The 26496-nt window shown below is 36.8% G+C and overlaps 1 protein-coding gene across 2 annotated transcripts in view; it reads right to left on the bottom strand.

Annotated features, from left to right (window-relative positions):
* Positions 1-23770, bottom strand: part of LOC114152103 (testican-2) — a 41946-nt gene extending 18176 nt beyond the window's left edge. Inside the window, exons 1-3 of one of the 2 annotated variants that reach the window (XM_028029821.1) lie at positions 23463-23769; positions 3791-3799; positions 953-998 (exon numbers count right to left, since the gene is read on the bottom strand). In XM_028029821.1, coding sequence (XP_027885622.1) covers positions 953-998; positions 3791-3799; positions 23463-23642 — 235 coding nt within the window. In that variant the 5' untranslated portion in view covers positions 23643-23769. Of the gene's footprint in view, positions 1-952; positions 999-3790; positions 3800-23462 lie in introns of both variants that reach the window. The other variant, XM_028029822.1, reaches the window with a different exon arrangement.
* Between the last annotated feature and the right edge of the window lie 2726 nt (positions 23771-26496).

Here is a 26496-nt window from a genome sequence, read left to right as displayed (position 1 = left end):
ATATTACATTTTGTCTGAAATATTCCTTTTAGCAACATCATTGAAATCTATTAATCCTGATAATATTTCTATTTTGTATTTTGCAATTAAATTATTGCGCATCAGTACTGATGTTTTTGAGAAATGTCTTAAGTAACTTCAGATTTGCTGAAAACTTCCAAAAATGTAACCACTTGTTGCATTGGTGCCCTTTAAATAACAACTTAATTATTTGAAATCTCTTTTACGTATCAGAAAAAAAAGGTAACGTTAATGAGGTTTGGAGGTGATTGAAATGTCATTCACCTGGAGAATAATTACTTTTTTCTGCATATGGAGGTCCTTAAGTGTCTTTAAAGGATTATTTGTGAAAGTAGGAAATCTGTGAAAGCACTTTCTCCATAAGTAAATTTTCTAAATGCCCAAGGTAAATAACAATATTTTTCTGGTAGCTAAACCTCACATTCACATGTTCTCTGTTCCTCCTCCGCAGCTGAATTTCGAAAGGTGAGATTTTCTTTTTCTCAGCAAGGAACCGACCCCTGTGGATGAAAATGATGCCTGGTGGGAGTTCTGACTTGAGCTCTCAGCAACAAAAGCAATTATAGCTGGCTTTTTTCTAACTAATGGATCCAACTGAAGGCACAACCCCTACTTTTCTGAATCACAGCTGTGTTCTCACCCTCAACAAAGCTCAGACACCATAGCCAAGTGCTCCAATCCAGCTGTCTGACCTCAGCAAGTACTAAAAGAAGTCAATGCTTTCATAATAGGTGCCATGCCATTTTATTGCCTAGAAATTATGCATAATGGCAAGTTATATTTTCCGGTTTTTTTATAACATGATTGTCTTGATAATAGTGTATATTATTATAAAATGCTTTTTACATTCTCTGTAAAAGAACACTTCAAATGAAAGCTTAGACTTATTTGCTCTTTATGAAAAGAAAGAACTTTTGTTTTTGCTACTCACTTTCGTCAGAGCCGGTGGTCTCCTCTGCATTTCTGATGTAGTCGTCCTGTAAAACAAAAATATTTGCATTATTCGATTTAATTATTTATGCCAGAAAGAAACAACAGGGAAGCTCACTCATGCAATAATGAAAATCCAGATAAGCATACATAATTAAAGAATATATAAGAAGTGAGCCATATGCTATAAATAACATTCAGAACTGACTTCATTTGCTGAAGTTATTATGCAGAAGGGAGTTTGCATGTTTCCTACTGAATGTGTACGTTTTCTCAAGGTATTAGTGTGGATGGATGTTTAAAACACTGTATGTGGCTGAAAGTTAACACCTTAAATACGCAATCCTCACCTCGAAGGATGATGGTATCATACTGCAAAGGTTTACCTTACAACAGTATGGTAGACCCTAAATGACTGTGGTGAAGTTACAAAGGATCATATCATATTCAGGCATTAGAATGGCCTATTCAAAGTCCAGACCTAAATTAAATTGAGAATTTGTAGAGAAACTTGAGATCTCCAGCTCTTCTAAGTGGGTTTGTGCTATTTTGCCCTTACAAAGTAATGACTTTGGGGTGGAGTTGAACATAAATGCCTGCTATCCTTGTCAGATTTCTATTTGAAGAAGTCTTGAAAACCATACATCTTTGAGGAAGGCTGGGGTATGGACACAAAACAAGAAAACTAATAAAACCTTGCCTGTTATTGTCCATAATAATACAACAACAGAAGCTGCAGCTAGAGCAACAAACTTAAGCAAACTTTCTAGGCTGAATTCCCTCCTGGTGTTTTAATATCGACTTGACATGAAGCTACAACTAATAGTACCCTAGTGTGCAGCGGAGTAGGTAAAGCTGGTCTTATATGCAAACAAGCAGCAATTAACAGACACAGTATGTTGTTCCCTTCCAAACTACATGCCGCTATCGCACAACTGCCTTGGATTTCAATGGGAAAGAAGATAATCTATAATGTTTTAACTCAGGAGAATAAATGTCACACTTTACAGATTAAACTTGCAAAAAATGGACAATCATTTGCCATTTCCTACTATTTTTCTGCTACATCTATATAGTAAGACTCAAATAAAACAAACGTGAAAAGCTTCAGTTGTTACACACCTTTGCAAGTATGTATTGTGTTGACTAACATGTTGAAGCGCTTCCCTCCTTGACTCGTTGACGTGGCAACACATCAGAGAATAGTTCAGATCAAAAATAATTTACACTTCTATAGTTCTGGGAAAACTGAGCAAACATGAAGGATCTTGAGGATCTTTAGCAAGAGGTTTGTTTACATTCCCCGGTAAAGAGTGAAGATCTAAACACATTTTGAATCATGCAGACATAGTTTCTAAACTAAAGTAATCTTCACAAAGCCAGACTCTGAACTTTAAATACATCTCCACTCCTGCTCCGTGAACAGGGAATATTTGCTAAGGGAATATTTGCAAACGAACACATTTTTTTAAGTTGTCCCTGAAGGCGTTGTGCTGGAATGATAAATTCTGTTTCCCCCGTTTTCATCCACTCTGACCCATTTCTCCTTCTGTCAGGACAGCGAGGATCAACTGCTTACTATTTGGCACAAGTCCTAGCAAGGACCCCGAGGATCAGGTCTGATCATTTTAGCTCAGACTTATTCTGGTGAGGGGATACGGAGACTGAGCTCTCAAGTCAAGCTGAACAAGAACACCCAAAAGGCAGCTCCAAATACTGTGAACAGAGTGAGAGATGAAAAGAATGCGCTTTGAGTTTTCACCTCTTTTTTTTTCATCCCTGATATTACAGTTTTCATCTCAGAAAGAATACATTCTTATTCATGAGTTGTGTTTCGTATTATTTCATCATTAGTGAAGCATCTGTGAGTTTGACTTTGGCTGTAAGTTTTTTAGCTGTTTGTGTTTTGCATGTTAATGCGCCTAACTCTGAATGTGTTTGTGTTGCAGCTGAATTGGAGTCAAAGGCTGCACTCCACTGCGGCAGAAATATATGCTGTATTATATTGATTTGGGTGTGTGTTTGTGCTTTAAAAAGAATTATCTCTCACCCATCAGGCAGCCTGCGAGACGTGACTGAACAAACACATACCCTGCCCTGCAATCATATTTATCTTTGAACTGTTTTTTAAAAATTTGTTGTGGTATAATCATGAACATCAATGGTCTTTATTGGATTTTGTATTATAGACCAACACAAAGCAATGCATAATTGTGGAGATGAAGGAAAGTGATGCAGGATTTTTATGAATTATGAAAATCTGGAAGCTCTGATGTGTGTATATACAGTAGAACTGCTTGAGTACTTCATGTAACCTATTTTTTTTTTTCAACAATTGCAGCAGCTGGGATATGTTTCTACCAGCTTTGCACATCTATTTATTAAAAAAATTTATTCATTCATCTTTACAAAACAGCTCAACCTCAGTCAGGTGGGACATAGAGTATCTGTGAGCATTAATTTTAAAGCACAGATTCTCAGCTACATTTTGGTCTGGACTTTGCCAATGCCACTCTATGGACTCTATCTTTTACCTAAATCAGTTTATTGTAGCTTTGGTTGCGTAGGGTTGTTGTCTTGAATATCTTGGATATTATTTAGTGACATTAAAGTAAAGACGGCTTTTTGTACACATTTGTAAAAATGTAAAAACCATGTCAACATTTTCTTTCCACTTCTCAGTTATTCCCTTTGGTGGTAGTTTGTCACTTTATATTGGAAAAAAAAAATACATTAACATTTATGGTTTTAGCGTTAGGAGAAAAGGTTCTGGGCATATTAATACTTTTCCAAAGTACTGAACAACACAACACAAAACAAAGGACAAGGAGAGACTAACCTCAACTTCCTGTGGTAGAAACCAGCAGCATGGAGGGAATGGAGAAAGAAAAAAATATATATCATGTTAAAATTTATAACAGATTTATTGTTGCTACTGTTTAGCATGTAGAGAGCCATTTGGCCATAGCAGGAGTTAAGCTGTCAGACCATAACACACTGATTGCAAATACATGTAGTGTCCAGGGATCGCACAAGACATTCACAGGGGATTATTTGAACCTATTAACTAAAAATGATCAACTGCCACTTCTATTAGCTGGTAGGAGTCCTGAAGACAGGGTGGGCTCCATTCTGTCTGTGATTGCATCCCAGAAGGCAACAGTCTCTCTCTTCCAGCTCAGAAGTTGTGTTTTAGGTGTAACTACTGTAAGCTTTGTGAGAACACAGGGATGAATGGATAGGAATCTTTAAATTCAATGGGAAGCTGGGATGTTTTTCTATCGTAGCAGCAAGAACAAACTAAACAAAAAACTGACGACAGAGAGATGTAGCTTCTTTAAAGGATAACCTTGAGTCAACATATCAGTGACGGTTTCCCTTTTATCCCATTTCACCTCCCTGGCTTCAGTCCAAGGGCATTACACATCAATACCCACCTCAGCCTCTCTCTGCATGTTTTATCCTCCAGAAAAGCAGTGTGTTTAAGAGAAACACAACATTGTAAGGTTTGCTTCATTAAACTACCCTATAAACAGCACATTCTTTGACATATATGCACTAATACATGGTGAAAGTGTAAGTTATAATCGATTCCTTTTCTATCTCATTCAGATTGACTAAATCTCTGACAGACTGAATAATATGTAAGAGCTTTTGGTTTTTCAATAAGTGACTTGTATTCTAACAATTACCCTTTGCAAAAGAAACTGATCACTTTTGAAAGAGTCAGCTCAGCATCATTCAAATAAAGAACAACATTGTCCACATAGAGCGTAATTTTATGCTATACTCTGTTAAAATCTTGAGATTTAGAATTGTGTGGCTCTGTAAACAACATGAATAAGAGTAGAGAACAAATGCAACTTTGCCTCAAGCCATAAAATAAAGAGCTTGGGTATGTCATTGGTTCTGATTCTACATAAGGAGTTATCGTAAAGTTTGAGGTCTGCTGCTGCTCCCCAAAGACCAAACTTACAATTAGTTGTGAAATGTATTACTAATTTAACAAGTCAGAAGGGTTTTTTGTTTGATTGTTTGTTTGTTTTGAATCAAAACTTGACATTTTGTTTCCAAAGTTTCTTTATTTGGTAGTAACTTTGAGGAGGGAAGTGATGAAGCAGTGCAGTCTGCTCCGTTTTTTTAGCTGTTTTTCACTGCTTTATCTGTTTTACTTCTGCTCTGGATTCACAAACACAATGGAAACACATTCATCAAGTCAAACATGTGGGAGCAATTTATTCTTTTTTAAAAATATATATATATACTGTATATCAGCTTGCAATAAATACAGCAGTTGCAGTGAAGCGATCAAAAAGGTATAAAAAAAAATATACACATATCATGTATTTGTATATTATGCCATTTTCATTGCCTTGCCTCCCTACTCTTTTCTTTAGTCATACATGGTGTCTTCCTCGCTTTCTTTGTTTTGACTTAAAATGTGCTTTCTACATTGAATCTGACATAAAGTTTCCTGGAAAATAATCTATTTATAATTGGTAAAAGCCAAAATATCATACAGAAAAGCTGTTGTAACAGTGGCACCTACAACTTCATAGAAAACAACCTTTCATTGTCAGATTTGCATCTTGACATTGAAATTAATATTAAAAGCTCAAATACTGAAATTTCCCATAAACATACCATTATAGAGCACTAGCAATAATGGAGTATTTCAGCAATAAGGCAGAAAATAAGACTACATCAAAGATGCTCAACCCTTACTTCAGATGTACTTAGTTAATTAGCTGCAAGGATTTTGCAGTTGCCTGGACTGACATAAGACCAAGAAAGGGTTTAAATGCAGAGGTCCTTTTCTTTTGTCAGCAGCAGTGTGAAGGCAAGGACAGAGGCTGTGTTTAGTCCTTCACCAAGGTTGAGAGTTAACGCTGTCCCCATGAATCCCAGGAAGGCAGCTGCAAGAGTTTCTCGACAACAGCTAAGGAGGGAGAGGAAAGATCAGGGAGTAACGGAGGGGGAATGATATTCATGCTGGAGGTCCCCTGAGCTGATTCATATCACACACACCACCTCTCCTGCCATTTGTCAACAAGGCTGTAACGCAAGCCGGTGTAAAACAGAGCCAGGAGCCTAATGGAGCTTGACTATCCAGATGCTGCGACTGCTCCTCCTGGACTGCTTGCCGGCATTAGGCTGACAACGTTTGGCCGCAAGCCTGACTGCACTCCTCTGAGTTAACGTCTAGCTCACCTTGCCAGGGCCTTGTCTGCTGGAGACATAAATACCACTAAAAACCCCTCAACCTGCCAGCCGCAAACCTCAGCCAGTGCTGCAGCACAGAAAAAAAAACATTCTAATCACGAGCAGTGACATCAAAAATGTTTATGCACATTGGATTCCAGCTCAGCATGATTGCAGCAGGGCTGCTCCTAAACCGTTTAACTGCATGTCTGTCTCATTGAAAGATATGAAGTTCAATGCCGTTTGTAATGGGATTTGGCTCGCAGTGCTCCAGTTACTCACTGTGACACACTGGATTTGGTGCCATATAATAATGTCTAAAATAATGACATCTATTTTACAAGTTGTTTAAGCCGACAGAACGTTTCTGCAAGCCCAGAGATTAGCTCTGGACCATTTGACAGTACAATAAACTACTGAACAAAGAGAATCTGTCATAAATTGCCAAAAAGCATCAAAAAATAGCATCAGAACATATAAACCAATATTTTCAAAGGCAAAATGAAGAAAGATATAAACTTCAAAGCTCAAAATAAACAAAAAGTAATGACATAGTGGAAAATAGACAATGTTATGTTTTGGAGCGATATAATTCTTCCAGAACTCCATGAAATGCAGAAAAGAAAAGCTAAACAGCTTTGATAGACATTTCATGTTTCTTTATAAACATGTAATTCTTTTAAACAAAAGTGCTACGACTTGCTTTTGCGAGGCTCAATATATTTTTTTAATAAAGCATCAGAATTAGCAAAAACCGTTCCAACAATTTGAAAGATTAAAACTAAAATTATCCAGAATTTCACGTGGCCTCATCTTCTGGTCATTTTCTTTTCAAACTAACAAAATTACTGGCACCAGGAACTATGGGAGCCTGGATGGGAATGTAGGCTGTAAGTGTCTGAAATCATGATGCTGATTCCTTGGTATATTTCTTGCAACTGTCCCATGAACCAATTCAATCACATACACAAAGGTAGAGAAACTTTTCAGAAGAAATCCCCCACTCTCTGTGCAATAACAGCTTGCCTCATCCTCTGCAATATTCCTTATTGATTTTCTGAGGTCAATATTTGCCGTGAGAACATCTCTTAAGCTGCCGGATATGAGATGGACGTTAAATGATGATCTGGACATTTTGCATCCCCCCACTAGTTGTCATTTATCCAGCCTCTTGAAGTCATTTAGTCTGCCGGTGACTGGATAAACACAGGCTGATGGATAGACCAGTGTTCTGGGTCATGTCTGTAATGAAAGAAAAGAACCAGCAGAGGCTTTTTCTCCACTGATTGCTCCACTCTGTGCTTGGTTTGTGTCGTACGATTGGATCACTGATGTGTATCAGACTGTTTGACTGGCAGAACAATGTCAGCTCATCATTTTGCTCAGCCGTGATTTGCCCGGTAATGTGTTTTGCCTGATTAATGCAGCTGAATTAGTTGCGTACTCCCAGCCCGTACTTTAAATTGCTGCAAAGGGCACACTGTTCGGATGCTGTCTTAAATCCATCCTTTCTGTAGTTGCCGTGGAGCAGTGGGAGTGCATCTTTGCTTTGCCGTGTCATTATGTCTCTGTGATTCAGCATGCTGGGGTCTGAGTGGTGGAGGTAATATCTGGTTCTGTTTGTGGCTTGCAGTCTCGGAAAATCGCAGAGAACTTGGCAAACAGAAGAAGGCGCAGACAAACCAGAGATTCAAACAATCGTAAATGCATTGCAGAGTTTTTGAAATGACTCTGCTCACTGTTTTAATCTGAACCATTTACATTTTCACATTCTGTGACACTGCAACCCAAAAAATTTATTCAGTGTTGTACAAAATTGTGAAGTAGAAAAAATAATGTGTGGTTTGTGAATGTTTTTGAAAATAAAAATTCAAATGGCTTGTTTGGTGACAGTCAGATAACTGCTCATCTTGACTAGTCTGTCAGTTTAATTGGACAGCTAAGTCTGGGTAGGTTTGTAGTCAAGCTGATTATATGGTGGAAAAAACAGTCATTAGGGAAATGTTTAAAGATTTTTTTACCTCAACCTGCTTTAGCTGCATCACAACTTTATTTCTGATGTATCTACCATGTTTCTTGGTCTTCAAGATGTTATTTGTTCAATAAACTTCTTTAACAAACCTTTGAGCCTTCACAGAACAGTTTTATTTATATTGATATAAACTTCTAAAGACAACTTGTGGCAGTAGGTTTTACAGTATTTATGGTTATCAAAGTAAAGGGGATGAATATAAATGAACACTTCAGAATTTTATGTGTTAAAAAAAGAATATTTTCCTGTCACTTTGCAGATATATACTATGTATTTGTCAGTCACATAGTTTGAGTAAAATATGGAAGTTTGTGGTTGCATTGATTATGATACTTTTGCAAGAGACAGTTAGAAAAAAGCAATTGTGTTTTCACTTATAGAAGAAACAGAAACCACAGCAACAACTTTAGATGTGCTCGCACATCATAGCTTTTGCACTACAGATAATGTGACAGTTGTAAAAGTTCTGCTGCAGCAGAGCCAATTCAACCACTGGCTCTGTGGTTGAATTGCGTTGTTTTTAAGATAACTGTGTACCACAGATATAAAGTCAGAGATTTTCCCGTCACATTTCAAAGATGACAGAAGAAACCCACAGAGAAATATGGCATAGCCTCAGTTGCAACAAATACCCGAGTATTATAGGATTAAGTTGCTGCTGAGCAACACAGAACTGGATAAAATTGATCATCTGTGCTGGACCGCTCGGGGGTTTGCAGGCAAAGGACACATGTTGTTTCACAAGGTAAGATGCCTGCCTGCCTGCAATGCAGTGCAGTGCAAGCACAATCAGCAGTCATTTCTGCACAGTGAAGGGCATGTCTTTTTAGTTGAGCAACAAAGTGGCCAGCTGCAAAAGCATGCATCCATCCAAAACATTTGCTAAAATGCAGAAAACACTAAGGCTGGCTGAGTTTCTGCAAACAAAAGCAGCTAGGTAAACTAAATTCTGGTGAAAGCACAAGATGCTTTATGCCCAGGCTACATAAAAAAGGCTGGAAACAACAATGCTTTCTTCATAAAAGGAGATTCCATCAGCTAATAACAGCAGATTTCAAGACGTTGCATCACAATAAAAAATATTATAACGTTCTCTTCTCAGGAGTCCTTCGGCTGCGGTCTCATATCACAGATGAAGTGATCAAACGGCGGCCCAGTTCACTTTGCTGCAGCAGGCTTCACAGCCAAATTGAGGCGCTGGATACTCAGCGAGATGCAGTAATTGGAGAATATAGCGGCGCAGAAAAAAATAAATGGATTCGGTCGGATCACACTGCTGAGCAAAGCAGAACCCTGGAACAACAGAGTCTCTGCAGCATCTTATTGCTTCCTCCCCCCACAATCCATTTGCAAAACAAAGAGGCAGAAAGAGAGGAGGCGAGACTCCAGGTTGAGCTCTGCACAGATGCCCCGGGGACCTCAGAGCTTATGCTCAACTGTCTTTAACGTGCGGAACCTCAGTGCTTCTGCATACAGTGTTAGTCTTCTTGGAGACTCTTCTTCTAACACAAAATCTGGCAAGTGGGCTATTTTCGCTTTGTAGAAACTCGACTCATCAGTATTGATTTGCAAACACACACAAAAAAAGTTCTCAGCATACACAAACAGTTGAATGAACTTAAATCATGTTTGGTCTTGGCACACTGACCTCACTCAGAGGATTTTCAATCAATATTGAATGTGGCGACAAGAGGCTGGGAAAATAAAATCTGCTTCAATAAATTTGAACAAACAGACTTTTTCGCCTGAAGGAAGAAAAACAAACTTTGTAAGTTTCACATTTTAAACTGAACACTGTATTCCGAAACCTATCTGGCAACCTTTGAAAGCCAGCAAAGCCATCTTTCTGTGCACTGAATGCAACAGGATTTATTGAATACGGTGAGCACTATTCAAAAAATGACTGCTTATAGTAAGACAAGCTACTGCATAATGTGAATATTTTAAGTATATCTTTGAGTTTTAATGTAACTTATTTTATTGTTAAAATTACTGATCATTTAAGTAGAAATATTTCAATTTTTTTATATACTGTATATATATATTTAACTTCTCTGGATCCAATATCTACAGATATAAACCAATCACATTGTCTAAAATATCCATCCATCCAGCCATCCACGATAGGCACTACTTTGTGTAAACCACTTAAGAATTATCAGATCAATACCATATTTCACTAACTGAATATTGTCTTCTTCTTTTGTAAAAAAAAACAAACAAAAAAAAACTTTAAATATACAAATTTACAAGAAAATTGTGTATTTGTTATATTTTGTTTTTTATATACAGTATATTTATATTTTAAATCTTTATTTACATTTACATTTACATTTATTGTGAGCAAAGAAGTACCGGAGCCCAAACTTGGAGAATAAAGCTAAATTTCTTATTTTGACATATAAGAATATCTGCCTATAAAGTCATCGTGAGCTTTTGTATTAATCTTTTAAACTTGGTTGAAAAATACTAGCAATCCTGCAAATTTGCATCTGAAAAAGTTTGGAATTTTGTTATGACAAATGTGTAAAAAGAGTGTCTACGGTGCAACTGTGCAGTCGTAATTACTGCACTCATTAGTATTGTCAACAAGCATGTTATGAAACACTACAGCCATTTATCAATCCTTGTAATCATGGGTTTAGTTGTTAGGAGGCCTATTTGAACAAATGTGGAAGCTGTTTAAACATGTCCGCGGCGCTGACTGACAGGTCTACTGAAGCCCCTTTCAAACTGTCAGACAGAAGTTTAAACATCAGCAGCTCAGTTAAAAGAACATTTTGATGAGAAGCGGACCATTTGAATTGGCACAGGGTTCTGAATAAGGGTCCTCACAGGGCCATCTAAGTTAAATATGCTAGCCGGCTGATTACATTTAATTCTGCGCGCCTGCCATAGCAATGAGGACAAATTGGGTTGTTGTGGCTGCTGATAATGCTAATCTCCTGCAGCGGCGGGGGGAAATTACAGTAAAACACGGATGCACACTGAGATGCCACATTATGGCTCCAGGAAAGGCTCCATCATGGAGAAATGAGATTCTTGTGGGTTATTTCAATTGAGGGAAAAAAAACTATTAACACTTTAGCTCTGCTCTGTATCCTCGCCATAAGATTTGCATGATTACGGTCATTCTGATCTCCCTTTGCAGTTTGTATCCATTACTCTGTCAGCTCAGCAAACTACAAGTTTCTCTGACATAGACACAAACAAATACATCCTCCAAACACCTAACATACTTGTACGCTGACAGGATCAGAGTCCTTTCTATGTGTGTCCTTGACACCTCCTTGCATTGCACAGTTAATACAAAGAGGAGGCTCAGTTCTTCCATACGCAGCTTTGGGGCAGACAAGCCCCTCTTGTCCGGAGTGAGCACACAGAAGATGGTGAGTGAGCCTGTTTCTCCCCAGGCAAGAGCATGTCCTCAGCTTTTGTAGCTGCCTGGCCTAATTGTAAGGTACCTGTCATCCTGTTTCAACAGTGAGTGATTTGTGGCCTAGAGCAAAGAATGTATCAATGCCAGGTTGAACCCAAGCACCTTATATTATTATATCTATTTTTACGCAGAACAAGTCATATAGCTGCGCCGCTTAGATTAGCTGTTCACTTAGTGCAGCTCCACCCCTGACAGTTCATGGCAATAATGGCAACAGCAAAAAGACATATATCAAAAATACTACACCACCCAAGGCAAGCATGATTATATTTAGGACAACCTTGCTCGGCAGACTCAATACAAATCCACCTGGCTAATGTATAAACAGCTATGTTTGCAGGCTGTTTTCCAGGTTTAATCATCTCCACTGAGATAATCGCTCCCATTCACTAACTCTCTCTGTGCAGAGAATTTTTAGAATGTAAAGCTATCGCTGTAGTGTTTGCCTACTGATGTAAAAACTGCATCTATCCTTTCTGTTTGTGACTGATGACAAGAAAGGTCACTGCAGTCATCTGATCATAATTTCATTGTGCTTCAGAGACACATATATGTCGAGGAAACAAAAATATGGCTTCTTATCTTCATGTTTCTTTTGTCTGGACAGATCTGTGCTTTATTTTATGCTAACTAGCTGATAAAACAAATTGCTGTAGGAGCATAAATTGTGAATGTATTTACTGAAACAGCTTTAAAGCAATTTCTGGACAAAGCAATTTTAAGTGGAAGAAAAATGGCTCATGGTTTTCAAAAAAGATTTGAAAGTGTCCAACAATTTTCTTCAGCATCTATACATTAAAACCCTTGAATAAAATCTCATGCAACCAATTGCCTTCAGAAGTTTAATTAGTTAATAACTCCATCTCTGCATAATAAGGTCTCAGTATAAATTCAGCTGTTCTGTATAGGTTAGAAAACAATATCCAAAGCTTTGTACATCTCAAAGAGTGCTCATCTAATCCATCATTTGAAAATAGAACAGTTTGGCCCCTTCACTATGGCTCTTTCAAAAGCAAAGTAGAAATATTTTTAAACATAAACATATTAAGAAAGAGCAGTTTCAAAAGTTCTTATCAATGTTTTAAGACGAAATATCCTTTTATTGTTCCAAAGTGGGAAAAAGTGGCAGACAATCAAAAAATCTAGATTCACACAAAGATAAAAAATAATATAAAGAAAAAACAGGACTAAGAATAATAAGAATTGCACAGTTTGGAAAAATTATAACATAAAGTATTGTGCTGTTATTAAAAATAGCATACTAGTCAAAATAAATATCCAACTGTGCAAAATGTGGATGTGTCTATGCATTAAAAACCCAGCAGTCTATTTACCAGAAGTGAAGATAAAACCGTGCAAACAACAGAGATGTGCAAATAGCAGAAATGTTATTTGAAATGAGAAAAACTGTGCAAATAACAAGAGAAATATAAAAACCAACTGAGATTATTGGGAGCAGTGATGGTTATAGACTGTTGCTGGGAGGAAGTACTTCTAAAATAGAAGGGCTCCAATGGTACAAGGCCTTTAAGAGCAGTTTATGGAGCACTTTTTGTTGAAATTATGTCTGTTTTATTTCTAAGTGGGCTATCTCTCTTTCTTTATTTTCCATATTTATGGAAAGGCTCACCAACCTGGCCTTTCTATAAACTTTGTAAAAATTTGACACTGTATGTTGTTTTAAATTCTGAAAACTAAAATAACTTTTTGTTTAATTACATTTTAATTAAACAAATTAATTTTTTTTTTATTATTAAGCAAATTAAAATTAAACATTTTCAGGTAGATTTTCACAAAGTACCAGAGTTTACTGCTCAAAAGCGTCAAAAAGTTGCAAGCCATCTCTAACTGCCTTTATATTTCACTTTCCATTAGAATAGTGTTGAGCAATATATCTTTTGGCTCTCTGAAGGATCTTCTCTTTATTAATCTACACTTTAACTGCTTCTTTGCAGATTTCTGACTCCGTTCCTGTACCTTTTCTAAATTAAATTGAATCTTAGCTGCATCCCTACATCTGCAACAGAACAAAGAATCAATTTTAAATCGCATCTTTAGACAAACTGTTGCTTTCAGCCTGTGGTAAAGACACAATTTGTTCCTATTTCCTTCTATGAAATCTATGAAAAACACTAAAGATAACACAGCCTGACAGACAGAAAATTGTATTTAGCACCAACAAGATGAATTCTAAATAGCTCTAAGCTAAAAACTTGGCATACGCTACAGAAAATGTTCAGCCCTCTGGTCCTGTGTCTGTTATCTTAATTGGATTTCTGTCATCTTTTTGAAATACTTCACTTATAGATGCTGCTCATCTAACTGTTTGGCATTTTTGCATTGTACTGTAGGTGTAATTAAACACTTCTAGCAAACAACCTAAAGTGCAAAGCTGAATAATTTGTAGTTCAATTTCAAATAACTTTGTCATCTTCACTGTATTACACAGCAATCTTGGTACAGTCGACAATTAACAGCATTTTGTTATGAGTGTTGCCTTTACTCTGCCTTGATTGCTTGATTCAGCAGCTGAATGTTAGTGCTTACTCCTGCTGGTAATGCTTGTTCCAGGGTCCAACTGTGACACAGCCTTTTGCCATCCTAAACGCGCTTCATTTCACACCAAGAGCCTTTCTGCAGGTGCATATTGTCAGCCAGACAGGACAGTGCAAGCCAAATTAAGCTGACCACATATTTCTGTGACAATCACTCACATTGTGAGAAAATGGCTTTTGATGTTTAATTGTTTGTACGTGGTTTAAATGTTTTGACACCAGATTTCTGCTTCCGCAGAGACGTAATTATATGACTGAGACACTTATGAAGTTATTAGTGTTCCCTTGCCTGACATGTTATCTATTCTGTGCTGGGTAATCCTCCCTAGAAGTAATCCATACATTTTAAGTAGATGTGGGACCACTTTAAACCAATATCAGCATTCGATCCCATATAGATATTTTTTTTTATTGGATCTCAGGCTAAAGTCATCAATTCATCCACAAATCCATACTCCATGGCACTGTGCTGCTGCAGATCCTATTTTGGCCGTTTTTGTTCTGAATCATTAAGCTGAAATTTACAATGTTGCTATTTAGGTATTAAAATATCCATACTAGTGTCATAAAAGTCTGTTATATATATAAATATATTCTGTTTTACATAATCAACACTTTTCAAATCATTAAACAAATTTGACAAACAGAAAAAGATAATCTGATTAAATAAGAAAATCTGTTTGAAATGATGATTTCATTTATTAACAAAAACAAGCAGTCTAAGTCAATCTGTCTCTATGTAAAGAAGTTAAATCCTCCTAAAGCTTATTACAGGCTGTACCTCCCCTGGTAGCAACAACTGCTATCAAGCATTTGCATAGACTGGCAATGATTTATGTGTAGCTGTGGATGAATTATAGCCCAGTCTTCTTTGAAGATTTGTTTTAAATCAGGCACAGATGAGGCCTGTTTAAGGTCACACCAGAGAATCTGCATCAGAATGCAGTAGATATAATAATTTGTGTATGCTTACGCAAACAAAATTCAGCTTTTTTAGGAGCTCTAAAGGTGCTGTTCCTCTGTGTCGTTACATTAAAGTCATACGCATGTGGATTGCACCCAGACAGAACAGTTACACAGACCACAATTCCTACAAATCTCCTTTTTCCAAGGAGGTACAACTGTGCTGCTCTAAATTACATTCACCCAAGGGGAATTCATCAGAACATAGATATGTGCAGGGCACCTTCAAATCAGAAAGCTAATAATAAAAACTCCCGAAATACAGGGAACAGCCTACCGGAGGACTGCACTGACCTTTAATAACAATCATCCACGTTCACCTGAGGATAAACTGTGAGACCTTTTATGCATATCTGTATGTTTCAATTTACCTCATTCTTATGATGCATTGGGGTCATATTAATGGCTCTAAAATTACGTATCATGTCAAAGAATATTATTTCAGATTACACGTCCATTCTATGAAGCCAATATTGCTTTATTAACTAGATTTCTTTGCTTCCTGTTGTATGATGGATGATTCTTTTGTCTGTTAGCAACCTTTGATGATGTATGAAAAATAATAAACATTTTTATCGAGAAGAAACTTGCTCAACTGATCAAGCTGACTGAGAGTGGATGAATGAAATGTAGTGTGCCTGGAGACAGAGCGATTAGCCAAGTACAACTGGGTGGTGCTTAATTTATATTTTTATTCCTATTTTCTCCATTTGCACAAATTTTGCTCTCATTTGCTGTATTTGAGCGATTCTATTGTTTTATATATATATATATTGCATTTAGAATTACCTCTAGTAATTATTTTGTTTTACTGAGTTAAGAGACAAATAAGAACAAAATGTGAAAAGAGTAAATGTCATTGTTTCAATTTTTTTGAAACTTTATTTTCAGCTCTGTGCTGTGATTCCCAATGCTAAGCATTTAACGGACTGCCCCTCAGAAAGCCCTGCAAAGTTCCTGAATAAGGCTGTAAAATAATCCACTGTTTCATCACCAGCTCGTGAAAAAGCAATAAAACAGTTCTGTTTGTTTGTCAAAATTCTGGATCATCTATCGAATCTTGGGTGTGCCGTCATGCCAGCTATAAGCGAAGACAGATTCACGGAGAGGCAGTATTCATCACTCTGCCTGCAGCAAGGCATAGAGGGGAGCTTCACGAGTACAGAGACAACTCAGGCAGATGCCACTATAAATAATGCATGAACAATGGAGCCAGAAGAAGAGCCTTGGAACAGCTAATTATTCAGCCCGACATTTTCAGAAACTCACATCGAAGTTAACAGCTGAAAAAGATGGAACTCAGGCCATCACTGCTGCTGCTGATACTTCTGCTGCTGATTTGTGTGCTTCCACACTAATGTCAGCACAGCTACTCTCAATTAGGAAACATATTAATCTACAAACATTTTTTCCTATTACAACAAATAGTTTTATGATAATTGGATAAATACATAAATTGAAATGTTATGGGACAACAATTGGAGAAGTTTAAGGAGTATGAATACTTTTACAAGTTTTTTAATTTATTTTTTTTTATTTTGAGAGACATAAATTAGTATCTGGAGGGGGGAACTTCTCAACAGGAGCAACACAAAGCATTGTTTACACTCAATTAAGAGCCACCCACACTTGTGGTGGAAAGACAACAGCATCTCCTTTTCTCTCCCTCTCTTTTGCTTGTGAAAACTGAAAATTTGACGGGTCGATTTTCAGATAACTATCCGCTTATTAAGTGTCACGGTTTTTTCCCAAACATAATTTCCACCCAGCGATGTGGCACTCTATCAAAACTGGAAAGAGGCCTCATAATATTCACATAATCGCATACATCCTCCGTTCTCTAACTTTTCATATCTGTAATTACAGTGGCCATTAGCACTGAAGCATAAATCCTGCGGGAAGCTAATAAATGGTGGAGGATGATTACAGGAGCTGAAAACCCTCTACTGACAGCGGCTCTGTGAGCTGAATGAGCTCACTGTCAAGATGCAGCAACATCTTATTTGCTGAAAAATAGAGCCTTCCCTGGTCCTCCATTTATCAAGACTTCAATCAGGAGCGACCTGTTGAAGGGTCAGTGAACAAGCCACTGATGTTGTCTCATTTATAGGAGCGTGCCATAAATAATGTATATGAAGCAGGTTGGTTATGGGAGTTTAATTGGAAGTTAATTAGTGACTTTCACAGGACATGAGAGAATTCAGTGGAATAATGTTTGGCACAACACTTTTGCCTTGAAGCGGCTTTTCACTGGAATGCATTAATGAATATAATAATGAGTAATTTCTGCTTCCTAAGAAGTTTAAATATCAGACTTAGTGAATCAAGCCTTTTTTAATTAAAAAACAACATTAATGCTTGATTTACAGTACAGACCAAAAGTTTGGACACACCTTTTAATTCAATGAGTTTCCTTTATTTTCATGACTATTGACATTGTAGATTCACACTGAAGGCATCAAAACTATGAATAACACATGTGGAAATATGCAATAAACAAAAAAGTGTAAAACAACTGAAAATACCCCTTATATTCTAGTTTCTTCATAGTAGCAACCTTTTGCTGTGATTACTGCTTTGCACACACTCTGCATTTTCTTGATGAGCTTCAAGAGGTAGTCACCTGAAATGGTTTTTGCTTCATAGGTGTGCCCTGTCAGGTTAATAAGTGGGATTTCTTGCCTTATAAATGGTCATGAAAATAAAGAAAACCCACTGAATTAGAAGGTGTGTCCAAACTTTTGGTCTGTACTGTATATTTCACAGTATATTTATTTTCTAAAAAATATAATAAAATTGGACAACCTTAGGATTTCATTAATCTGGAGATGGAGGCACCAATGAAAACCCAAAGCCAAATTGTTCTTGACCTTAAAATGCAACAAGGGCAAAAGTAAATAAAATTATCCCATTGGACTCAGGCAGGCAACCTATATAATTGAGGTTATTAATGCTGTCTAACTGTTGCAAAAGTTCAAAATCCCTACAGTCTTCATTATGAAATAATTGAGGGACTAAGCAGTAAGCCATGTGCAAATATATGCAAATTAAGATTGAAACACACTTAACGAAATGAGACAAAATAACGTGACTAAACTTTAGATACTGGCATTCCATAATTTGAATGGAATAGAAATAAGATAATTTAATTTGATGTTGGTAGGAATTCTTCAGTAGCTAAAGAAAGGCTCAACTATAGAGTTCAGAAATTGCTCCACAGCAAGCCTTAGAAAAGAACTGGAACTGGTTTGTTGAAAGAATAACCATCTGTTTCGTCTAGTATTGACTTTAGGACTCAAAAACCATGCCAAGTCTTTGCTGATCCAGAAGAAATAACAGTTGATAGGGGAATGGAGACAAGCTTAAAAAACAATTCAATGTTACAAAATGTTTTAATGGAATCAGTTTATCAGCTCTGGTCGAGGTCTAAACCACAGGTGTCAAACTCCAGTCCTCAAGGGCCGGTGTCCTGCAGTTTTTAGTTGTGCCACAGGTACAAAACACTGGAATGAACTGGAGTAAAACAGCTGAAACACTGACTTCTTTTAAATCTCAACTGAAAACCCACCTGTTTAGAATTGTATTTGAAATGTAATCAATTACAAATTTATTGATGTAACTTGACTTAATGATTGATTCTATATTGCTTTGTGTTTCTGTGTTTGTAGTGATGTAAAGCACTTTGAAATGCCTTGCTGCTGAAATGTGCTATACAAATAAAATTTGATTGATTGATTGATTGAATGAAATGGCTTAATTACCTCCTCCTTGTGTAGATAAGTTCTCAAGAGCTTTGCTAATGACCTAATTATTCTATTCAGGTGTGGTGCAGCAGAGGCACATCTAAAAGTTGCAGGACACCCTCAAGGACTGGAGTTTGACACCCCTGCCCTAAACTGTTGTAGAAAAACCAAACAGGACAAGAGAAACTGAATTTGCTGATGCATCTTCCAAATATCTCAACATGTAGCTGAGATATATGAAAGCCTATGTACTTTGAATTGTTTTAATCCAAAATCAATGCACTATTATTAATCATATAAGCCTGGAACAAGTGACAATGCAGAGATAATATGTTATGCTACAATATTCACATTGCCAAGAGGCTAACGAAACCACCAGAGTAAAGTTAATAAAACTATAAATCAAGTTATTTCCATGCACCAATAAAAGAAATAATATCAGTAATTAATATTAATATCTAAAAGAGCAGAGTAGCCAGCTGAAAAACATCTTATACATTTCCATCAGTAAAACCATGGCTGGCTGAGTCCACTTGCCAGGACTCAGCTCTGGCAGGTGGAAACCTTAAACAGTGCTCTATAGTGGGCTAAGAGTCTGCAGAGCTTCTTAATGAGGTCCCTATCTGCAATGCTCAGAGAGATGGGAGAATCTGGCTGAATAAAAAAAGTACACAGTAATTTATTTGAGCAATGGCACAAGCTTCTTAGCAGATTGATATATATATATATATACATATATATATATATATATAAATGAGACTGCATTCAAGTATATTTTGTGCAAGACGAGGCACTTAATGACAGCTATAAGGTCTTTCTTATGAGACCCTGTAACTGCCATTGAGTGAAGAGTTATTGTAGAGAGGCAGAGCAGCTCTAGTTTTGGATGGACAGATGGCTGGATGTGCTGTTTATCATGTCATGTCAACAAGGCTTTTTTTAATCCTGTCTTTATTTCATGTAGGTACAAATCCATCTGTTTTTCACACCTGGTAAACAAATGCAACCTTCACATTTCAGATGGAGTATTTCAATGCCCCGAACAGCAGATTACTGTCCTGTCTGAGCACAAGCTAGCACACCCATCTGTTCACAGCATCACATCTTCACATATGCTGCAGTCAATCCTTCTCTTTTTTCTTCCTTTCCGTTTTGTTTGATAACAAAGATGAATTTTTTTTTTTGACTTTTCTTGACTGAAATGCCACCATTTCCTGAACAAGAGGTCATGATGCTACATTTTACCAAACACATTGACATTCAAAAACCTATCACAACCATGACTTTTCAACGGAAATTCACTGTAGATTAATAAAACTTTAATTAACCTAATCTACAAAGGTTTTTTTTTTTCATTATTATTTGACATTTAGGAGAGCGTGTTGGATTCCGGATGTACTAAAGTCAATTTAATCTGACAACCTCTTAAAAATCATTAGGATTTTCTGTAATTGCCATAGAGTGTGTAATATTATCCAGCAAGATACACAAAAATCATGAGGTTAAAACAGAATTCTCATGGTCTTAAGTGTTATTTTAACTTTATTTAACATTTAGTTTCATGAATTTCACACCTATTTAAAATATTTCTCATTTTTTAAACACTAAAAAGTAAATTGTAAGTTAAAGTTCCACCAGACATTATGTATAAGGAATATCTTGACCAGGATATCTGATATTTGCTAACTACATCCTGATTCAAAAACAAAGGAGCTTCTCAATAAACTAAAATATAATCAAAATTTTGATATTTACTTATTTCAGTGACAAAATTCAAAACAGAAAACTCATAATTTCACTTCATTCCAGTTAATTTCAATGATTATGGCTTAAAGGTAATAAAAACTCAAAATTTAACTCATTACACAATTTTAATGTTCAATGAAACACTTGAAATATAGGCCTCAGTCTATAATGAGTGTACAGATGAGTTTCACTTTTTCTGAGCTCAATTGCTAAAAGACATTAACTTTTTATTAATATTGTAATTTGTTGAGATACAGCTGTACAAGCATCCCCTCGTAAACCTACAATATTCATTAAGGACAATAAATGGTCTGACCCACTCAGCCTCGGTCCAAACTGTTCCAAAAAAAATCTTGTTTGTCTTTTGTAATTTGTAGAGGACTGAAGGTAAATTTTATAGCCAAGAACAAATGTACTCAGGATATTGCAGGTGGGCATACTGCCAGACGCCCCCACCATGAGGCCTCATCCCAAATCTGTTCAACCCTTCAGTTCGCCAAACACTCATCCAAACAGACAGGTGAGGCACACCGCTTCAAGCTCCAGGAGGGGTGATATGTAAATTTGCTTGGTGGCTGAGATTTGCGATTCAATTACAAATTCTCTTGAGACCCAGTTGTGCGGACATCGCGAGCACCCTCACGTAGCACCGAAGGCGGTAAAAGACGCTGGAAATTTTCTCTGGCCGACACTGATAAGACTATCTGCCTGAGCTGATATTTCCCAGCAGTGAGATCAAACAGCAGCTGCTGGATGTTAAGGTGGAGGCTTGCATGGATTTCAGACTGCTCACCAGCTTCTCCAAAGAGATCTTAAACATGAAGTTTATGCCACGGATTTATCTGTCTTTTGTCACACTAAGGTCACCTTACATCAGACTATATACCCTGAAATAGTTAAGTTTTTAATATATGGTTCCTAAGAAAAAAAAATGCTCCTGTCAAACACTTAAACACAGTAACATACAAGTCAATTCAGTCATTACATTAGAAGATTTCAGGTAAAAATAAGTGACAGCATAACTTAACCTGGCATAAATTCACTTTTCAATATTTAATAGACAATCTTTCTACCTTTCGATTGTTTTTTAATAACATTGTTTTTTAATAACATAACAATAACATTAATAACATGATTTTCTTAAATGTTCTGTGTCAAGACAGCCATATTCAATAAATTAAAAGTCTTAAGAAGTTTATTTATTTCAGTAGCTCAATTAAATAAGTGAAACACATTATATATATATTAATAACATCCAGAATTATATTTCCAAGCCTTAATTTATGTTATTATGATGATTTTTCACTTATAAAAACAAAACATTTAAGGTTACAGTAGATCCACTGATCAGGTAGAAGAATTTACCAACAAGACAACAAATACGGCTCTTATGGAAAAATAGCAAGAAGACAGTCCTTGATCAATGAAAGCCATGAAAAGTATTTTGAGTATTTTCATACCATAGAGACACAGTGAGCTACAGAGAAACATGGTGGTGGCAGCATCATTTCTCGAAAATGCTGTACATCAGCAAGGACAGGTAAACAATTTAGAATTGATAAGATATAAGGAGCAAAATGCAGGGCAATACTGGAAGAAACATGTGTGGCTGCAAAGTGACCTAAGAATGTGGTGGAGGTTCACCTTCAAGCAGGAGGACAGCCCTAACCATACAGTCAGTGGTGAGATAACAGCAGATTCATGTGTTTGTCATGATCGCTAAGTGTTATGTTTCAATGTTTTTGGATTGTGTGTATTTTGGGTTGTTCATTATTGTCATTAAGGTATTTCCATATTATTCAATTAATTAGTGTGGAAGCTCTTAGCTCTTTCTGAAGTTCTGTTCTTTGTGTATGTTGGTTTTGATCTTGTTATTAATTTCTAGGTTTTGGTTAGTTAGATCCATTGTTTCCCTACTCAGCATCTCCTGTAACCATAAGCCATCCCTCCCTTCATTTCCTCCTTAGATTTTCCCCAGAACTGTTGTTCTCGTCCTGGTTCTCGTGTGCTTCCTTGTGATGTTTATGTCCTGTTCACATTTGAGTCCACATCCACAACACCAACACATATCAGTGTTGGAAAAGCCTGAAACTAAATCCAATTGGGAATTCAATTGGGAATCAGGCCTATCTTTTAAAGACCTGAAAGTGCTTTTAAAAAAGAGTCTGATCTTTCAATCTGATTTTACAAAGAATGAACAAAATATCAGTCGTGTATGGCCTTAACTGGCAGAGACATAAAGACTGGCAGCTTTACAACGTAGGACTAAAGGTGGTTCTAGAAAATCTAGGTTCAAAGGGGGAGAATGCATCTTCTGATGTCAAAAATGAGGAAAAAGACGTATGATGTCTCCAGTTTACAATTATCACACTTTGTGCCAGTCTTAAAAAGGCAAACATACACACGCCCCCCCCCCCCGACACACACACACCCCTACACACACAAAGGTATATATACACACACAAAGGTATATATATATATATATATATATATATATATATATATATATATATATATATATATATATATATATATATATATATATAAAATTTTATATATGCAAAAAAGGTAAAAGTGTGTAAAGTCATCACATTCATTAGTTCGGAGGGGCGCGGACATGGGAGCGCGCGCTTATTCGGACTTGCAGTCTTGTCTAAAAAGATGAAAATTATAATCTCTCTAAAACATTTTTCGTGGCGACTAATGCGGATTAAAACGCAGCATTGTGTATGTAGTTTGGGGGTGAGAGTTAACTTTGCGGCTTTACTCCACCAGGTGCATCCAAAGCGCCAGTGCGGAGGTATAAAGGCAGAAGAAAATACGGCACTCACATCTCTGAAGCGGTTCCAGTGTTTGGTCTTACGGCTGTACTGAGAGATGGTTGACAGCCATTGCTCATCTTCCATGAAATTCCCGACTCTCGCCGTCTCCTTCCCACTTTTCGCGTCCACCTGGAGCGAGACGCCCACCAGCAGGTACAGGCAAGCCACGGTTCTCACAGTCTCCATCATGCTGGTCAGGTCAGCTCGGTTTGGGATGTATCCTGCTCCTTCTGCTGCTGCTGCTGCTGCTGCTGTCCTCCAGCCACTGAACCACACGCAGGATTCCTGCTGCTGCCTCAACGCATTGACTGGAGAGGAGAGAGAGGAGGAAGAGAGGCAGGGAGGGAGGAGAGTAACGAAGAGTTCCAATACTGATTCTTTATTTGAGCTGGTTTCGTTATTTCAAATGTTTATTTACGAGCGGAACCTTCACCTGCACGTGAAGCACACAACTGGATCTTGAACCATTTGAATTACATCAGGGGATTTTTTTCAGTTGTTCAATTTAAAAAAATAAAAGTCCGATCTTGTACAAGACAGTGAAAAAAAAGTATTTGCCCCGTTAAAGATTTGTTTTTACTTTTTTTGTATCATTGCACACTTTCCTAGTGAATACAAGAAGTAGTTTTCAAATGATGATTTAATTTACTAAGGTAAAAAACTATCAAAACATGCAAACAAGTAATTTCCCCCTAAACCTAATTCCTGGTTGTGCCACCTTTTGCAGCTACTACTAAGCATTTCCATGAACAATGAGTCTCTTAAATCTGTGTGGAGAAACGTGTGGAAGAACTTTGGCTCACTCTTCCTTGCACAATTGTTTTTAAATCAACTCAATTGGATGTCACAATACATTAACTCAGTCATGCTTTAATCCAGATTAGATCACTCTAAAACACCCAAAGGTAGACTTGCTGATGAGGTCTGGATTATTATCTTGCTGCATAATCCCAGTGTTCTTGAGTTTAAGTTTTGTCAAAATGATCAAAAGCAAATGCCTGAAATATTGTTGTTTGTACGTCAATTTAACATTTTGAAATGAACAACAGAAATAATGAACTTTTTGAGTATTTAAATGTATTTAAACAAGTGGAATCTTAATCTGCAAAACAATCATTAAAATGGAACAGTGAGTGACATGTTGCTTTAAAATGCTTTGGAATATTCAATAAAATCCTTGTGCATGTGAAGGTGAATTGGTTTCCATAGCTCAGCCAAAGAGCAGAGAAAATATGGGGGAAGTGAGGAAGTGATGTCCAAACTGGTCTTTCCACACTGCTGAGGGGCGAGACTCCCTTGAGGCCAAGAGGCAAATGAGGTTCAATTTAGTTTAAAATGAGCTCAGTTTCATTCCTAATTGTGTTCATTAGCAGGAGAGGAAGAAATGTAAGAGCTTCTCTACAGAGGTTTCAAAGTAATCCTTATCATTATTTTTGTGCTAACTATACTGACAAGCAGGTCTTTAACAGGCACTGGGGAAAAAGCCTGTGATATGGCTATTTTGGGAATGGAAATTCAGACCTCATAATTACTATAACATAAATTGACTATCATTTAAAGATTAGTAATTGAGTCAAACACTCAGTGTTGGGATGCAATGTTTTATTTGTGGTGCTTCATACTGGCCTTAAAAGAACAAATGAAAACAAAAACACAGTGGGAATGTCTCTTTTTTTCCAGAAAATGGTAGCATGCTGTTTAAAATCTAGCTTTCTGGTAGAAATCTAGTAAAGTCCACTTCTAACATTTGTCTTTCATCCATTTGAGAGCAGTAAATATATGCAGCTTGTCCAAAATGACAATGGGTCCCTTTGGGTGTTTTTCTGATTAGTGCTTTGTTTGTCAATTCAGCTGGATTTTAAATCAAAATTCATTCTCAATAGCTGGCTAAATCTGTTCAATATTCACACTTTGACCATAAAATGGATCAAACACTCAGAATAGACTACATTTACTGCAATATTTATGCAGTATTATGTATAAAGTAACAATGTTATTTACTAAACTTAACATTTTATTAACATCTTATTGTGTATATTAGCAAGAGGTAGCAGCTGGCAATAAAAATCAGCATTTACAAATCAAGCAGCTATATCTATTTGTAATTTAAGTTCCATTGCATTGTTTATTAATGTCACTTTTTTAGTTATAAGCAAAGATGTGCCTACTAGGGCAAAAATATGCATTATGTCATACTGCATTTTAAACCGAGGATGAATTTTGTTATTCAGATTCAGCTGTTTATTTTTAGAAGGCTTATAAAACATTATATGGTTCATTTAAAAAATAAATAACACTGAATTAAATTTAATTTAACCAACATATTATTTGTTTCCTCATGCAGATTATATTTGTTTTACTTACCTATGTTTGGGTTCTGTATGTTGGGTCAGACCTAGAACCTAATCTTGTGGTGTAAACTTTGTTCAGGACTGGATCGGCCCATATTTGACCCAATCTGGGTCGCTCTATCTCAGCAGTGTTTAGAATGTACACTTTCAAATGTAACCACATATGAGATTACTTTTGTTATTAGTGTGGCTCTTTAAATTTCAATTCTGAGGACACAACCTAGAAGACAGCTAAAATACACATTACGGACACTATGCTGAAAGTTAATTTTGAGGGGAATGAAAGTTTATTGCATTTGCTGTCCGATAGCAATGTTTGATTAGGATTTTACTTCACTGTACCAAATGGTGTTGAGATTGAGAGTATGGACCTGAGCGAATAAAAAATTTATTATATCCGGTCTTTTTTTATCCAGAATTTATGACCCACAGAGATTTACTGTACCTGCACATCATTCCCGCTGCTTCTATTAACTCTGCGAGCCCTCTCCTCTTCTCAGCGTTTCATCCCCTATGACGATAAACCTAATCCAGCACCCTCCCTGTTCGGATTCATTTAAGTTTAAGGTTACCAGTATTGGCCAAGGTTGAGTAGCCAGGGGCAGGATCACATTTCTGTCAAGCTGCTTAGCTGGCAGAACAAACTCTTGACACTTGCATCAAAGTTGTCGATGTGGCAAATGTGTGCTTCT

This window comes from Xiphophorus couchianus, chromosome 10, assembly GCF_001444195.1.
Source record: "Xiphophorus couchianus chromosome 10, X_couchianus-1.0, whole genome shotgun sequence".
NCBI classification, from domain to species: Eukaryota; Metazoa; Chordata; class Actinopteri; order Cyprinodontiformes; family Poeciliidae; genus Xiphophorus; species Xiphophorus couchianus.
The sequence above is the reverse complement of the archived record's forward strand: the minus strand, read 5'-3'. Positions and strand labels throughout refer to the sequence as shown.